This window comes from Pyrus communis, chromosome 6 (genome assembly GCF_963583255.1).
Source record: "Pyrus communis chromosome 6, drPyrComm1.1, whole genome shotgun sequence".
NCBI lineage: Eukaryota > Viridiplantae > Streptophyta > Magnoliopsida > Rosales > Rosaceae > Pyrus > Pyrus communis.
The window spans coordinates 17,455,588-17,472,948 of record NC_084808.1 but is presented as its reverse complement, the minus strand read 5'-3'; the positions used below and the strand labels follow the sequence as shown (position 1 = coordinate 17,472,948).

The 17,361-nt window shown below is 37.8% G+C and overlaps 2 protein-coding genes across 4 annotated transcripts; both read right to left on the bottom strand.

The window, feature by feature from the left end:
* Positions 1-667: 667 nt before the first annotated feature.
* LOC137737789 (folate-biopterin transporter 1, chloroplastic-like) lies at positions 668-4,708 on the bottom strand. The gene is made up of 9 exons (XM_068477344.1): positions 4,420-4,708; positions 4,040-4,266; positions 3,657-3,721; positions 3,403-3,565; positions 2,615-2,763; positions 2,266-2,520; positions 1,965-2,133; positions 1,782-1,874; positions 668-1,428 (listed from the first exon to the last, which is right to left on the bottom strand). The coding sequence occupies exons 1-9, from the start codon at positions 4,691-4,693 to the stop codon at positions 1,126-1,128; spliced, it is 1,698 nt and encodes a 565-aa protein (XP_068333445.1). The 5' UTR covers positions 4,694-4,708; the 3' UTR covers positions 668-1,125.
* A 4,321-nt stretch (positions 4,709-9,029) lies between these two features.
* Positions 9,030-12,102, bottom strand: LOC137737254 (FCS-Like Zinc finger 8-like). Of its 3 annotated transcripts, none has more exons than XM_068476686.1 (3): positions 11,448-12,102; positions 10,513-11,350; positions 9,030-9,532 (listed from the first exon to the last, which is right to left on the bottom strand). In XM_068476686.1, the coding sequence occupies exons 2-3, from the start codon at positions 11,304-11,306 to the stop codon at positions 9,454-9,456; spliced, it is 873 nt and encodes a 290-aa protein (XP_068332787.1). In that variant the 5' UTR covers positions 11,307-11,350; positions 11,448-12,102; the 3' UTR covers positions 9,030-9,453. The 3 variants fall into 3 exon arrangements, with proteins under 3 accessions (XP_068332787.1, XP_068332786.1, XP_068332785.1); XM_068476684.1 differs by having other exon boundaries at positions 9,032-9,532; positions 10,513-11,369; positions 11,448-12,099; XM_068476685.1 differs by having other exon boundaries at positions 9,031-9,532; positions 10,513-12,101.
* Positions 12,103-17,361: the final 5,259 nt, after the last annotated feature.

Genomic DNA, 17,361 nt, shown 5'->3' with positions numbered 1-17,361 from the left:
CATTCAGACTTGAAATCATTGTAACCCATTATGATGGGTACAAATTTACACTAAACGAGTTCATCGTCATTACAGTGTCTAATAAATAATATATAACTATGTACTTTTCCTGCATGACCTTGTATTACTTAGAGGATTTGAACTCCTTGGTTGAATTCAATGAACCCATTCCACCAAGGTATTCTCATCATAATGGTTGTCTTAGAAGATACCAATAATGTACCTTTTAGAATAATGTTATTTTGCTTAAGAGCACTGTTGTTATTTCACAGAACTTACTTCGTAGCAGCAAAAGAGAAACTCTCTTGAAACCAATAAATTGTTTTAATGGCATCACCGATGACATAGATGATTGTCATCTATAAATAGTAAACCATTCTTCCGTTATTGCCACGTGATGTCACCGATTGCAAGAGAAAATCTCCCGTGCAACAGAGCCTACACTATGGTGTTTGAGATTGCGTATTCACAATTGAGACCAACTCTAGTCTAGCCATATGAAATCTTACCCCTCCAGAAAAGAATTTGTCCGCTGTTATGTATTGGTATGTTGTCCGATTTAATATGCTCAGGACTACCATTTATTAATTTTTTCAGACATAAGACATGATATAGTCCAGTTTAATTAGTTCGAACCACTGCAGATCCACATGGCTTAAACTGCAGTATTAGTTGAGGACTAGATTAGCCAGATCTCAGGAACAGCCCAGTTTTCTGTTAGTTTTGCTGTGAATAATAGAAAAATGATTCATGATTAGGATAACATATTAGTTTAAATGGTTTTTGCATGCCATTTTTCTCCATTTTGCACACACCAGGCTTTTCTTTCCCTCGATTCTTCTTTGATTTATTCAATCCAACGAGTCAATGACAGAAAAAGAAGGCCAAGGATGCTATCAGTTCATTTCATACACATAGCATATGATATTTACAAAACCCAATTGTTTTCTCTTGTTGATGTGTACGCTACAGTACGAGGCAAAAACTTACAAGTTAGCTTAGGGATCAAGAAGCACGTCAAAGGGGAATGCCCCAAAACTTCGTTGCCTGTGATCAAGGCAATCACAGTACATAACAAAACCACTGACTGGATGAGACCCTACCGTAGGGCCAAACAACCATAACTCAACTAGATTTCATCTCAATATCTGATTCACTCTCCTCCGGGTTTGCATCAGGATGATCCCGCGGAAGGAGGCCAAGGAGTGGTAAAGGCAACAAGGAGCTGAGATTGCAGATGATGATCAAAAGGGACAAGTTATCATATTGGTCCTTGGTTACACCCAAGAGTTGGGTCAGACCAGCACCCATCAGCCCCCCAAGAACACTCCCAGCATTTGAAATGGACATGAGGGTTGCGAAAAGTGTTGCTTCCACTCCCTCCGGGCATAATCTAGCAGCCAGCACAAGAACAGGCATGAAAGAAGCCTGCAACGAAAATTAGGATTTAGTTTTGCGGTACAGCCGTTCACAGAATCAGTTCTGTGCACAAGCAATAGATATATTTCCTGTCATGCATGTGGTACAATTAGATTCGAAATATCAAAAACGAAACATTGTTACGACAACAGAACCATGAATAGAAGTTGCGAGCTTAGTTTTTCGAAGAGTAATTTCATCAGTTAAATTTATCGGTTTATCTATTTCTAAGAAAGGTTTGAAGCTGCATTTGATTAAATTTTCAAGGCACACTCAGAATGCATGCATCCAAGGAACTACATTCTTATAACAAATTACAGGGTACAGCAACCAATAGCAATACACCTGTTTTAATAGTGTACCTGACTGAGAACTGTTATGGCCAAAGAATCCCCGATTGAAAACCACTCATCGCTTATCCCGAATTTTCGGTTTAATCCAGTAACAAGGAGAACCTGAGACATAAGATCAATAATAATTACACATGAATTTCATTTGACACAGTTAAGTAAGGGAGCCTTAAGAAAATAACTCGTATCACAAACCTGAGTCAACCCAATAGCTGAACCAAAAACAGTTGTTACTACAAAAGTCTTCCGCAATGGAACAGTTTTCAAAAATCCATTATACAGTCCAACCCCAAGCAATGATGCCACAGAGGTAACAAGCTTGACACGTCCTAAGAACTCTGGGGTAAAACCAAGTTTATTTGTGCTGAAAACCAACGAAATAGAAAAGCCCTAGTTAAGATTGGAAACATTTACTGAAACAAATTGAAAGCAGCCATGTACACCTGTAGCTTTTACAAAGTAAAGGATAATGATCATGCTCATAAATTGCACGTACGTGAAGTAAAACATTGCAGACTCTGAGTGAGGGGTTGCCTGCCACAGGAAAATAAATAACGTGGGAAAAAATACATTGGGTTGCCTAACAGCATCCCATAACTGAAGAACATTCTTTTTCCAGCTATCAAACAAGTTATGACCAGCCAGAGGAAAATTTGGCCCCTTCGAGGCACCAATCACAGGCTGCTCATTCACAAGAATAGAAACTGCAGATGTCATCAGTGGCAGCAAAGCCGTGAGACCAAAAACAAACCTGAAACATCAACAATTTGAAAAACAAACAAAAGACCACATCAGATGATTATCAGCAATAGGACCCTACATTCTGAACAGCAAACTTTGTGTACCTTACACCGTAAGCATCCACCAAGGAGCCGCTAAAATAGGAACTCACGATTCCACCAAAAGCAGAAGATCCCCAACACAAAGACTGAAGAGAACCTGACATGCTTTGTGACTCACCACGAGCCCTCTCCACAACCATGGAATCTACAACCTAAAACATACTTAGTTTTGACATGGTTTACAAAGTATGTTACAGAACGAAGAAACTGAACAAAAAAGGAGGCAATTCATCATTTCATACCAGAGGATCTGGATTCTTAAGCTGAACCTTTCTAAATAATGCAAACAAGTAGGCTTAAGTTTTTCCCTAAAATTAAACCAGACACTCGTGAGTCTTGACTCTTTCTTCCTCTGGAATCATTTTAGGGCTTTTCCCCCCCCAATTTTTCAATGTTCTCTTATTTGTAATCTCAAAAGGAGAGAACTGAGGATCAGAACTTCCTCATATAAACTCTCTTAGGGATCATTTTGATTTTTTATTTCATAATATCTCTGTATGTATTATGTATTTGATCTGATAAGTTCAAAATTAACTACTTAAGTAAACACATCTCATCGCTTGAATCATATACAATGTTGAGATACACTTTAATTCATAACAAATTTATTTTTTTAAGAGGATTTTCCATGTCGAAAACAATCTAAATAAATGATCTAAATCAAATTCTAGCTGAGAACCAAGTCAACTTCATATTCTGGCTGAAACCTAAGTTAGGTACATATTGTGACACGTAACAAGATATACCTTCCATAACATAACATTCAAACAGAATAACTAATAGATACTTACCACATCTGAAAAGGCAACAGATAGAGATCCAAGAATTATGCAGAAAGCAACACTGAATTTGTTATCAACAACAGTGGCCATCAAACTCCATGACACCGCACCAAGAAGCCCTGACAAAATCAAGTATGACCTTCTTCGGTAACCAAATAGTGGCACAGAATCGCTGCAAGGACCCAAAAAAACTGTTCACAAACAACAATAGCGGAATACAGTAACTGAGAGATACCAAATAGACATGGCAAATAGACTCACACCTAACAAAACCGTATATAGGTTTGATCAGCCATGGCAACGCAGAAAAGCCGGTAATCACAGCTGTCTAGTCAAACACATATAAATTTGTCAGAAACCAAGACTACAAACACCAAAGACAAGCAATTCACAACTATCAAAGAAAAAACAATATGTGCCCTCACATTAGTAATTCAAAAGCTAGAATCCCATTATCCGTAACCCTGTTAACACCTTTTTCATACTATTCGGAACCCTCAAAGTAAAATTCTTTACCAATCAGTGCACAACAACATCAATTTAAGCTCACAGTTAATCAAGCATGCCACTTTTAACAACTACAGCTACGAAAATGTAAAGCAAACCAGTCCGGAAAAACAACGAAAAAATGTGAATGTAAATGTACCTCAGCCGGGTCGAGATGCAAATCGTCTTTTAAATAAAAACTGACAGCAAGCCTTGCAAGGCCTAGAACACCTTGTACAAAATACACCATGGCAACAGCCACATTGTCAGGGCACAATTCGACCCCAAAAAATTTCACAGTGCTCGTTCTATGTTTGGTCTTGCTTGGAGAAGGCATGCTTTCCTCTTTTTCCCTATCAGTTATCAACACATCCCTTTCTCCTGCACCTTATCGCATTGAACCAAAACTAAGTAAAGCTTCAATCTTTATCACATTTTCCTAAAACCCAATTGTAAAAACTTGCTTAGATATTCCTAGTTACACTTTGACTGCTGAATAATTATTGTAACGTTGCAATAAACGGAAATAGAGAGACATACTAATCCTGGAATCGAGGAACGACTCGTGGTCCAAGTCGAGCCGGCGAGGGGACGATGGCATCGGGACGGCGACTGACATGTCGTTCTCGGGAGGAAGCTTCCGGCGGGCTCTGCGTCGGAGGCGAGTTCTTCTGTGGGCGCCGGATAGGAGAATGCACGGCTTCCGGCAGATGCGAGGGACGAAGAGTGGTGGAGGTGGAGCGAAGGAGGCCGAGGACAAAATTGGATTTCCCGAGGGCAAGATTGAGATTGCACAAAAAGTTGGTGACCCCATATTTGAAAATTATTTAATAGCACAAGTGTACTTGCACGCTTTTTCTTCCGTGTGATGATTCTAAACATTTCTGTATCGGGATAAGGGAATGACGTAAGTACCCCTATCGTTTTAGGTGTTTCTGGCCAACAAATGGACACGTTCGGCTTTTGCTTTGCGCCATGAGTGCTTCAGTAGATCAGCCCATGGCCCAAACAAAGTGCCTTTGGGCCAACTTGACTCAACAATTATTAAAAGCACTGGATCCAGGCCCAATTTAATTTAGATAATTTTTACTTCAATCCCTGGACATAGGTAAAAACAATGTTCTAAAAATTGGCCTAGGCGGCCCTTAGGCTCTAGGCAGTGAAGACCCTCCGCTATTTAGTGCAAATCGTTTCGAAAAATCGGTCTTGAGCTAGGCAAGCCTAGGCGGTCCTAGGAGGTTTTTTTTTATTATTATTAATTGTGTGTGTTTTTTTTTTCTTGTTTGGTTTCATGGTAGTATACTTATGGAAATGGTGTGCCTAATTTACAAATGATGGATTTACTACAAGTTCATCCAATAGTGAAACGAATTGGAGCACTTTTGAAGGGATAGATACAAAGAAAAGAAATAAACTAGATACAACAAGGTTAAATAATTTAGTCTATGTCCAATCCAATGCAAAGATCATGAATAAGAATAATTTAGTCTATCATCCAAGAATCCTCCTCATTATGATTATATGCTTACTGTTTTTTAAATATTGAACTTTATGGATGTATATACTTTGTGTATTCTTCTACTTCTATTTTTGTATTTTATCAATCCTTTATTATCCATACAAGTATGGTTTTTTTAGGTGTAAATATGCACTTAGTTACAAGATATATAAAATTACGTAAATTTGCCTAGGCATTAGGCTCCTACCTGCTGCTCAACTAGCGCCTAGTATTTTTTAGAACCTTGGGTAAAAACAATGTTCTGCCTTGTTTACATTTTTTAATGATTCATTTCTTTTATCATTTATTTTATTAATCTAAAATAAAAAATTCATTTTATCGATTAATAAAAAAAAATAGAAATTCTCTTATCGCGGAGAAAAATTCTATTGTGTCACCGAATCTATATCCATTTATGTCTATAAGGAGATGTTGATGTCGATTGACTGGCTTATTAGGTCTTAAGGTTGCGAATCACAGCTAGCTCTGACATGTAGTTGATTCTGATTAGTTTTTCTTCATTTTAAATCTCATTTTCGGACAAAGATGATCATAGTAGAGTGTAAAATCACTATATGTTTGATTTTAGGTTCAACTGGAGCATGGCAGAGCCATGATTTTTTTCTTGGGTGGGTTAGCTGAAATTAGTACCATAAAACTATATGTTTATTTTTTTTAATCAATATAAAAGAACAACAAAAGAATATAAATAATTCTTGAAATCATAACCCTAATTGACAACTTCAAGGACCATATAAATAATTAACCTGCTAAATAAACCAAGAATAAATAAATAAAGTGATTAAGAACGTATCAAAGGTTGCATTCATTGGAAAATTGCAATGAAAAGTAAGGAATTGCGGAGATAGGAATTTAATTATGAACTAAAAGAAAATTATTTTTCTTTTCTTGACTAAGAAGTACGGAGGCTAAATCTCATAGGGTAAATGATGTTTTTCTTTAACGAATAGGATAGAAGAGGGAGGGAAGATAGAACTAATTTATTACTTGTAGCATAAAAAGTATTATTTATTATCTATCCTCTACTAAATATACATGAAATAATAACCTGTATTGGAATGAGTGGGCTATATAGGCTACATGCATTAACATAAATCATTAAAGCATGAGTTTGAAAAAGGATGGTCAATTCACACACCGTTATTAATTTTTTATCATTGATCATCATCAATTCATTTAATCCAAAGGTTGAAAACTGAGAGAGATGTGTGAGAAATAAAAATAAATGTGTAGATAACACTACATTTACAAGAAACTTCCCTGGGCTACAGTCCGCCTTAGCCTTATGGGTGGCTCCGCCCGTGATTAGAGGGTTTAAAGCCTTAGACGTAAGCGAGAAGCTTGTGCTGGTCGAATATGTCCTTGAGAGCTGGGCACCAAATGGATACTTTCATGTCATAAAAAAGAACGAATATGATAACAAACATAATTAGTTATTAGCAACAAGTCTAGGGTAGGTTAAAAAGTGAGTGAGATTAAGTTAATGCTTTTAGCATTATGATAGGCTTTAAGTTCAATTACCTTTAAGGCTCTAACGCAAAAATGAATATACCGACCTTCCTCACATAGTAAAAAATGTTGCAGGAAGGAAAGTATAGCACCCTTTACATGCAAGTTTCTATTTCTTATAAAGATAGGACTTGTAAGTTTCTATCTCTTCTTTTTTGAGAGTCGTTTGCTCTTAAGTCCATTGTCAATAACATGTTAATAAATTTTGTTTTTGTGTGAAATGTCACTCTCGTTTTATCTGACTTATTATATAATGTATAAAGTATTGGTTCGAGTTGGAGATGTGATGAGTGATGATGCAGGCAAAATTGGCTCCACTCTCGTTTTCAATATATAGCCAACATAGTCTTGGCTTCGCTTCTAGTTTTTCAAACAAGCAAAACATAAGAAATAATGAATTATCTTTATTTATTGTAAACTCGTTTTGGTAGAGAATCTCGAGATTAAAATATGGAATATAATACGCCCACATCCAAATCCTACCTACTTCTATAAGAGAGACCACTTTAATAAGTTTTTAAAGAAATAAGATCATCTTTATTTCTTATTTCCCCCTTTATTTATTTTTAAATTCTTTTTCCTCATAGTAAACATGTCCAAGAGGACATATTTGTCCTCGTTGGATTTGAGGATTAAGCATTACGAGTTGATTTTTTGACAATTTAAAGGTTTGTTCAAAACAAAATTCTTAAACAACGTAGTTTAAAATATAAACACGACCAAAGCGCTAAAAACACTAACACAGAATCATAAGCATTACTTAGTGCGTATATCGTGTGATGAAAGGATGTTTAAGATCGAAAGAGGATCCTCGCCAGATCTTCTTTGTGAGGATCCTGGGATCCTCAAATCATATCCGTTCATCGTACATCGTGCGGTCATAAATTATTGTAATTTTTTTTTTAAATTGAATAGAAACAGTACCTGACAAAAACTGGCCGCACGATGGACGATGAACGAATGTTATTGGAGGGTCATTGAGATCCTCACAAAGAGGATCCGTCGAGGATACTCTCTCTTTAAGATCTTCCATTTATACGTGTGCTCTAGCTTTACTTAGTTTTAAACATTATTTGGCTTTCTAGCCAAACTGGTCCCTAAAATTGGCATACCTCCTCACTTTGGTCTCTGCAATTTAAAATCGATAAAAGTGGTCAATGAGATTGTCTACTGTCAATTATTTTGGTCATTCCATAAAAAATCTCCGCTAAATTGAGGGCAGGTTTATCAAGTCAACTCTTCAACTTGAACTTGTGGTTTTTTGTTCAACTTAAAGGAGATTTTTCACAAAATGATCAAAATGATTGACAATGGACAATCTTAAACACCATTTTTATCGATTTTAAATACCATAATCCTTTCACTAAAAGCCAACATTATTTCTACTTTTAGGTTTATACAAATGTTGTTTGTTAAGAAATGTGAAGCAATTGTCATGATTTGGACAACACAACTTCAATTTGATATGAAAAGTGGCTAATATCAAGACTATTTTGCAAATAAATAAAAAAGTTTTACCAAGAACAGTGGTTGTCTGGTGTCGTATTGTTATGCTTTGAAATTTGGTACTTTAAATAAGTGAGTTTTACAGAGAATTATTCCCTTGAAATCAGTCACATAAACTTTTTCCTTAAAGTATGCACATTGCACTCTTCCATTAGTGGGCTAATCAAAGCTACCCCAATAATCTAATAATTTTTTTTTTGAAAATGATTAATAAAAAAAAAAAGGGAGTAAGTCACTTCGTGAAGAAATAAACACTGTTTATGGAAAAAAAGAAAAGAGAAAAAAAGAATCAACTTCAACCGAAATCATTGACACTTTAGACACGGTAAACAGATATAATGTAGGCTTTAATTAGTCACACATCATGATCCTCACCAACACCAAGCATTGAAATCCAAAAACTGTAGATGAGTTTGATAAGCATTTTTTTTGTACGCACTTTTATTCGCAAGCGTGTATAACAAAATGCTTTTGTATTCTTAAGCGTTGTCAATAAAAGCATTTTTGTCAAGTCACAATAAAGTAGTCTCAAACGAGATTATGAAAGGTAACGCACTTGCATTTTTACTAAAAACACCTTCATCCATAGAGCTTTTAATAAAAGCGCTTTTATTTAAGACACAATGAAATGTTTATTAAAAATTCAAGTGCTTTTCGACAATCGGTGTTTAAACGAGCAACATTACAGAAAATCCAACAACAATTATATATTTAACAATCCAACAAAACTCAGCCTTTGATTTCATTCCCTCTAGAATTCTACAAGGAGGGGAGGCAGAAAGCAAATTGCAAAAAAGAAAAGAGATACATTCTCCCAGAAAATTCAACTACTATATTGTCGTACATGTATCTTCAATTCATGGACTATATTCATGGCACAAATCACTATCCTTCCTTCCCTATTATTTAGCTCACAAAAAATAGAAAAAAAAAAAGAAAAAAAAAAGAAAAAGGTACCCTCTGCCCCTCTCTCTGTTGAAGCTTTTTCAGTCAAGTGTCAGGAACAATTTCCATGGTCCATGCACGTTACAATCAGCTACTCAAGCTTCCAGTTCATCCACTCCCTCCTCCAACATCTCCTGGTAACGGCACTCACGGCTGCAGAATGCCTTCTCACCCCTGCAAAACACAATTTCAACGAATGCTTAAATAACGCAAAACTCCGCGTAGCCAAGTTTGCTAATGCAGAGTGCTCCGTCTGCACCCAAGTTAGAGCAGGTTGTGTGTCTCTTAAACCAAATTCGAGCTACTTTTCTCGTAATTTAGATTAAAATATCGACTGTTATATTTAAGAACCATATTTTGCTGCTGAAAGAACATGAAATGCAGCTAGAAACCAATCACATATGTACAAATGTCCAGTGATACAATTTCAATTATTCAAACACACGTCTATTTGTTATTGGTTTTTCAGCAGCACTTGCTACTCTTTTTTCAACCGCAAAGAAAGACTTTTTTTCTATGGAATACCAAAATGAAATGCATTTGCATGATTGAAGTGAATATAAAATGGAGAAAATTGATTAGTTGGTTGAAAGGGAGTAGATGGGTTTATTTTTTTTATAGTAGAAGATACCCTGCATAATATGGATCTGTAATCCTCTCCTAGTATGAGTAGTAGTTACCTATCCATAATTATATTATAATATGAATTAATGATTCGAGGTTAAGGTACAAGTCAGTATAATATAAGATTCTAATCATAAATAATTATACAAATAGTAACCATGATCCAAGAATATATATATACACATACATACATACATATATATATATATATATGGAGTTTCATGTAATTGGCAAGAAAATACTATTAACTCAACAAATATGAATCATATGATAAACTCAAAAGAAAAAAAAAATCGATTAAAAAATGATTAGAAATCAAATTCAAATTATGTTGAAGAATCAAAAATAAAATTGATAACGTATTCATCAAATATTAGCACCGGGGCAATTAAAGATTACAAACATGGTAATCATGCATCGGATAATGAACACCGATTATTACTGCGATTGAGATTTAAAAAATAATCGTTTTAACCCGGTTTCTCGATAGAGTGACAAAAAAATAACAAGGAACAAAAAATTGAACCAACCTGTACATAAAAATATCTTTGCCCTGGCCAAGATTCTTCTTGCAATTGTCACAGAAGCTGAGAAAACTCTCAGACAGAGAGCTTGACCCGTTTGACTTCCAGCCGGGAGAAAACTCCGGGACGCCATCGGAGCTATCCACGATGCAATTGTCGAAGATGTGCGTGGTTTTCGGGTTCGGCCTATGGGAAATCACACACGTGTAATCCTCAGAGAGCTCCATTTCGCTGACAGAGAGACAGCTCGTGAAAACCCGGTTCGAATTCTTCGTCTCGAGCCCGGAGTACGCGGATTCGAACAGTGATTTCTTCTCCGGCGACTGAGACAAGACGGAGGAGAAAGAACCCAGATGGGAATTCTCCGTCTTGGTGCTGAAATCCGCCGAAGATTTCGTTGATCGGGAAGGGGAGAGAACAGAGGGTTTCAGGGGAGGTATTTGGATCTTGAGCTGCGACCCGAAAATCACCATTCGGGTTTTGGGATTTGACGGTTTCGGGTCGGATTCGTTGAGGGCGTCGACGATGGCGAGGCCGATGCCTTTGCAGTCCAATTTGTCCCAGTGGATGCGTCTGGATTCGGGTTCCGGGGTTCTGGGGGTGTTCGATTCGGACCAGAAGGGGTTTCGGAGGCCCAGAAACGGTTTCGTTTCGAGGATGGAGGTTGGGCTCATTACGGCGTCGGATTCAGAGACGGCTTTTGAGGTAAAGCTGGTGAACAATCTCGGATTCGCGAAGAAAGAGGAAGTGAGTTTTGTGTGTTTTTCTCTGGGAGAGAGAAGAGAGCCGTTTTCCGCCATTGGAGCTCGCTCGCTTGCTTGCTTGCTCTGGTTGTTGAAAAATCCTATAAAAATAAAATCCCTCTGCAAACAAGAAAAATAACTACTAAATGCACCCAAAATTAAAACTTGAATCTGATTTTGACCCAGTAAGTTACTCACAAGCTTTGAAGCTCTAGAAAATGGCAGAAAGTTGCAGACTTTTAAGCTCTGCGGTGTTAGAGAATGGCAGATGAAAAAACCCAGAAACCAGAAATTGCGGAAACGATTCCATGAAACGATTCTCTCTCTCTCTGCTGCCACAACTCTGTGACCTCCATATCTCTAAGGACAAGACGTGCATGCATCACCTCATCAGAAAACAAAGAAAGCTTGTATTTTTGTTCCTTCTTTTGTTGGTGCTACTCAGCTTTTTATGTCTTTTTATATTTTTGTTGGTATTTTTGGTTCAGCAAAAGTGGTTTTTTCATCAGAAGAAATGATTCAGAATTTAGAAGCAAACGAGAAGCAAACCAGGATTAGAGATTAAAAAGACAGACGAATAAAACCCAGAATTATATGAAACAAAAGGAGTAGCTAGCTCGTCACATGAACTGTGATTTATGCGTCTTCTTTCTCTCTCTATATTTTTCTCTCTCCTCTCTTTATTTCCGCACTAAATCAGTTTCCCATCATCAGCCTGAAACATCGAAGTGGAGTTGCAGAGAGAAAGGGAAGTTAGAGAGAGAGAGAGAGAGAGAGCTCGTTGGATTTATGGGTTGGTGGGGGTGAATATAAAAAAGCGTGTAGTGTGCATGAGAATCAGTGGGTTTGCTAAAACCACACACCGGGCTCTGTCCAGGTATGGATGGATCCATCAAATCGATGGCGTTTTTTTTTTTTTTTCAGCGTACAATTACTCATCACTCTCTCGCCCTCTACAGTCCACTTCCTACATTATTGGTTTTTTTTACTAGTGGAATTTTGAGCATCAGCGACGCGACGCGCGCAGGATTGACCCACACTCACCAGCTCTTACTTTCCAGCTCCGCTCGGCTTACGTTGAGCTCCAACTGTACCTCACACGTCGTCATGTGATGTTACTATTTCACTTACATTTTTATTATTAAAGTAAAAAATGATGAATACTTGGGTGGCATAAAGGAGAGAGTACATTCTTCTAACTAATTTAGCTAAGCGCATGCTTGTATTTCACTTGTTCTTTGATAAATGTATCTGTTTACTAATGTTATGCCCTAAAATGAAGAATCAATCGTGTTTTAAAACATAACACTATGACATCATAACGTTCTTAAAATTGTGTTTTGAAAGAAACTAATCCAAGTACTGTGACAATTGGGTTACAATATTATGTTTTTTTTATATATAATTAAATTCTAGTAGAGAAGAACGAAACACGCACAAGACCAACATGTAAGAATAAATATTTTTGACACGTGGCGTATCAGATTGTGCCAGGTAATAAGGAAAAATCTCTCGACTGTAATGGTGTGGGAAATTCATGGGCGGTTCTGTGGAGTTGCGAATGTATAATCAGAAGCCGAAGTGTCCCGACTCCTGAGCTAACCCAATGCAGGTCCCACTTAACTCCAATTAGAGAGTCTCGATTTCTGACTTGTCAAGGGACCCACGAATATGGGCCTACACCTCATCATGTATTATTTATTTTGCAATTTCTTAGTTTATGACTGTGTTAATAAATATTATTGACCATTAAAAATAAGCTCACTAAAAGAAAAATAAAAAAAAGAAAAAAATAGTTTTACGTTTACCTGCTACATTAAACGGGGGCATAACGAGGCCGGAGGGCCCCTTTGGAATGATGCTGCTTGGGTTAATGAGTACTTATCACTACGTGAAAATTTTCTTCTAAGTGAAAGGTATTCTTCAAAAAAAATAGAAGTTAATAGGTTTCTATATTTTTGACATTCAAAGTTAAGTGATTAATTTGAACAACCATAAAAGCAAATCCACCCCAGAGAAAACTTAGGATAATTGGGGCACAAACATTACTCAACAATTGCAAAATCCATCTCCAGCCCACACGAAAAAGTGCGGCGATTGCTTGTGCCGACACTTACGCAAACAACGAATCCTCATAACTTTTGTTCGGAATGTTGAAGAACGTCCTTGGAAGGGAAATTTCTCAAATTCGAGCAAGAAAAAATATGATATGTTTCATAATATCTAATACAAAATCAGCTTCACGACATGATGAAACGAAATAATTTCCTAACAAATAGAAAGTGAATGATCTCGACAAAGGGTTTTGACACAAAAGACAACATTAAATTTCTCACCAATAATCGAGTACTAACATCTTTGAACCATTCATGATCTCATCAACACTTATGCCGCGTTTACATATGGGCCCCATACATGATTATTCATGCGTTTACCAACTCAAGTGGAATACATAGTACTGCGGGCCCCATAAAAAATCAGGATTTTAATTCCTAATATCGACGAAATTGGATTATTTGGACGAAGGTAGTATTTGGATTCCGAGGAGAAGCCTCCATCCAAAATCAAATATTTCTTCCCAAAGCACCTTTTCACCTTCACCTTCAGTACCCCTTTCTATCTTCTCATTGTCCTCTGACACCCTCTCCAACAACTCTATGCTCCTCCACCGACTCCTCTTGCTCCACCACCTCAAAATTCTCCACTCTTTCCTCTATCAAATTCGGCAAATCGTCACAAGATGATCCTATGGACTCGCTATCACTCACAGTGCCTAGATCCCTCTTTGTAACCGTATGCATTACCGTGTCGAACAATTTCGATTCGGGGCTCGGCTTCCATTTGACCCAACAAACCCTACTTCTTGTGCCTTACCTCTATCGTCTGCGCCTCACCTTTCACCTTGCGATGAAGCCATGCCTTACTCCCCTACCACTGCCTCACAAAAGCCAGCCACATTTCCCCCAAATTGGATTCAAGAATTTATCCCCCAAACCTTAGATAATAAACCCACATATCTAGTGAAGTAATCTCTCAAAACCCAAAAAATCTTGAAATTGAAATACTTGGCAGGGAGAAGGGGTGGTGGTTATGGGGTAGGGTGAGTAGGAAAGGTGCGAGAGGAAAAGGGGAGGGAGTAGTTATCATCTTCTGCTGGGGATGATAGATGAAGGCGTATGTAAATAATGACATTCTAACTCTTCACTTTAATCAAATTAATAAAAGTAACTAATTAAAATGTTAATAAAAATAAATAAGGGGATGAATAAAACAAAAAAGAATAAGGGCATTTTAGTGATCATATTGATTTCTATTCCGATTTAGGTGAATTAGGAAACAACTTATATGAATTATCTTTCAGTTTTACTCCGATTTCGGAACATTTAAGTAAACAGCTTCAACTTGAATCTAATTATGATTCATCCTCATTCCAATTCCTCTATTTTGATTACAGTTATGTAAATGAGCCATTAAACAAACGACCAACGGCGGAGCTAGCTAGAAGGCTAAACTGGGCACCAGGCTAGGGGAGTTTTATACTCTAAGACTAACTCCAACCCATGGCCTAAAACCTATAATTTCCCTTCTATCCCCCCCCCCCCCCCCAATCCATTCCAACCCTAGTTCTAATTTGTGCCTAAAACCTAAAACTTGAAGAAGAAAAAAAGCTAGAAACCGGCCAGGATTTAGCCTAGAAAATGGTGTGTGCCCCAACAACGCGAGTGAAACTCGGTGCTTGAGCACCAAACGCGCGCACGCGGGCGACGCGCCAAGGCAAAGATCAGCATGGCCCACCCACGTGGGTATGTTACGGCTGAGCTCAACAGACCGTTGGTTAATCTAACGGCCTACATTCAATTTTTTTTTTTTAGTTTTATATTTATATACTTATTGAATCCAACGGCTGAAATTGAATATAATAAAATCTAACGGTAAAAAAAAAAGATCTAACGGCCCAAATTTAAATTCAACAGCTAAAATAATTAAAAATTTTATTTAACTCAAAATTCACCTAAAAACTCTATAAATACCTATGTATTTGTTCAAACATCCACACAAAACTCATTTTCTCCTACAATTCTTACAATTTTTCTTTCTACCATTTCTTACAATTTCCAAATTTTTCAAGATGGCAAAAGAGTATATTAGAGGTTGTAATTGGACTTTTGAGGAAGATATTGCTTTATGCTTGGCATGGGTTTCTATTAGCGAAGATGGTGTCGTTGGCACGAATCAAAATAAAAAGGTTTTGTGGGGTAAAATCGTTATAAAGTTCAATGAAAACTCAAACGCCGGCCGAAGGGAAGGTGATGGTGTTTACAATCGGTGGAAGGTTATCAGCAAAGCGTGCACTTTACGTAAGGGAAGCTTGGAAAGAGCCGTGGTTGACATGGTTAGTGGAAGGAGCGCCGCAAAAGTTGTGAGTTTCTTTGTTGATATTTTATTTGTCATGCACATAATATTATTTTGCAACTAATTGTTTTTATGTATTTCTTGCACAGGGTGACAAAGCAATGACAATTTACAAGACAAGGACTACACCAAAAAATCAAGCTTTTAAATTGCATCATGCTTGGAACGTCCTCAAGGATTGTTCAAGGTGTGGACTCGATGCGGACTAACAATGGGGAAGATTATTTCATAGTGAAGCTACACAGACAATTGATGTCAATGAAGGTGTTGATTCATTTACCCCAACTTCTTCTTTTGCAAGGCCCCTGGGAAGAGATAAGTGTGGAGCCAAAAATAATCAAGAAATATATGGAGGCGACACGTGGATTTTTGGGTAAAAAGATAAAATTATCCTTGAGGGACATCGGGATTTTTATGCACAATCAGTGGGCAATCATCCCTCAATCAAGTCAAAAGTGCCCAAAAGAGGTATTGATTTCAAACCTATTTCATCCACCCTCATCAAATCTTCTCCATAAGGTAACCCCCAAATCATTCCTTTTTAATTATATTAATTAGCTAATTAATTGGTTTATTATTCAATTAATTTATTAATTAGCTACAAATCATGAATCTCACCCAAAAAACCATCCAAGTGGCCGGTCCATCTCCTCCCAAAAGGGCTGGCCACACCCCTATATAAACATCCTCATTTTCTCCAAAACCCAAGTTCTACACTCTTACTAAATTCTCAAAATTCTCCAAACACTTCCCCCACCCCCCCCCCCCCCCCCAAAAAAATTTATCGTGGGCACGTGAGGCTCTTGGCCTTGACCTAAGGTGTTATTTGTATTGTAGGTGCAATTTTGTGGAAGAATAAGGAGGAAGAAATTTACATCCACAAATTGGTGCTTTCATTGGGAGTTGATTCACACACTCGTAGAAGACTCTCGCATCTAAGGTTTTTCATTTTCTTGTTCATTTGTAGATTTTTCGTACGTAAAAGAAAAGTATAATGGCAAGGGATTTGGAAACCTCGACGAATGGAAATTCTAACATTCAAGAATTAGGACAGCGAAGATCTACAAGGCTCAACATAACAGTGAGTGGAGCGGCACCACCTCCACGGGGCACCACCGTGGTAACCACCATGGTGGCCACCTTCGACAAAACTCACGGCACCAAGGCCACAGCCTTAGCCTTGCCACTTCAACCTTCAAGGACCCAAGCCCTAGCCGAGCTGGCCCGTGCTGCCAAAACCCAACGTGTTGCCAAGCCGTGGCATAGACCCGTGTGCACCACATGCCAATCAGCCCACTCCCGTAGCCCAGCTTGCTTCTATGGTTTCCCAAGCAGCCCAAGTCGGCCTAAGATTAGCTCAACCATCCTGACTTCAAAGTTCTAGGTCTACGATTGAACCAGGGGCATTGTCACCACATTTCTCCATGGATTAGACATTTCCCAACTCAAATATCATGCCTAGAGTCTACCATACTTCCATTGCTCAAGGAGACGCATTCATTCCAACCTAAATGGAGAACAACACTTGTCTCGACAAGTCATGGAATTGACGAGCACCCTCGCACAACAGACAACCTTGGTGAATCAGCTCTTGCAGCGCACCAAGATGCAACGTGCCCCAGATGAGATGTCTTGAAGTAGGACAAGGGCAAACAAAGAACCTCTCCAGCAGTGTCCCAGAAAGTAGCCACCCAACCAG

Excerpts from the sequence above, each read along its gene's own strand:
- LOC137737254 (XM_068476686.1), bottom strand. The coding sequence starts at position 11,306 with ATGGCGGAAAACGGCTCTCTTCTCTCTCCCAGAGAAAAACACACAAAA. Across the intron at positions 9,533-10,512 it reads AAAGATATTTTTATGTACAG|GGGTGAGAAGGCATTCTGCA; the intron begins GTTGGTTCAATT and ends TGTGTTTTGCAG.
- LOC137737789 (XM_068477344.1), bottom strand. The coding sequence starts at position 4,693 with ATGGGGTCACCAACTTTTTGTGCAATCTCAATCTTGCCCTCGGGAAAT. Across the intron at positions 3,566-3,656 it reads CCTATATACGGTTTTGTTAG|CGATTCTGTGCCACTATTTG; the intron begins GTGTGAGTCTAT and ends GGGTCCTTGCAG. Across the intron at positions 2,521-2,614 it reads GTGGATGCTTACGGTGTAAG|GTTTGTTTTTGGTCTCACGG; the intron begins GTACACAAAGTT and ends TTGATGTTTCAG.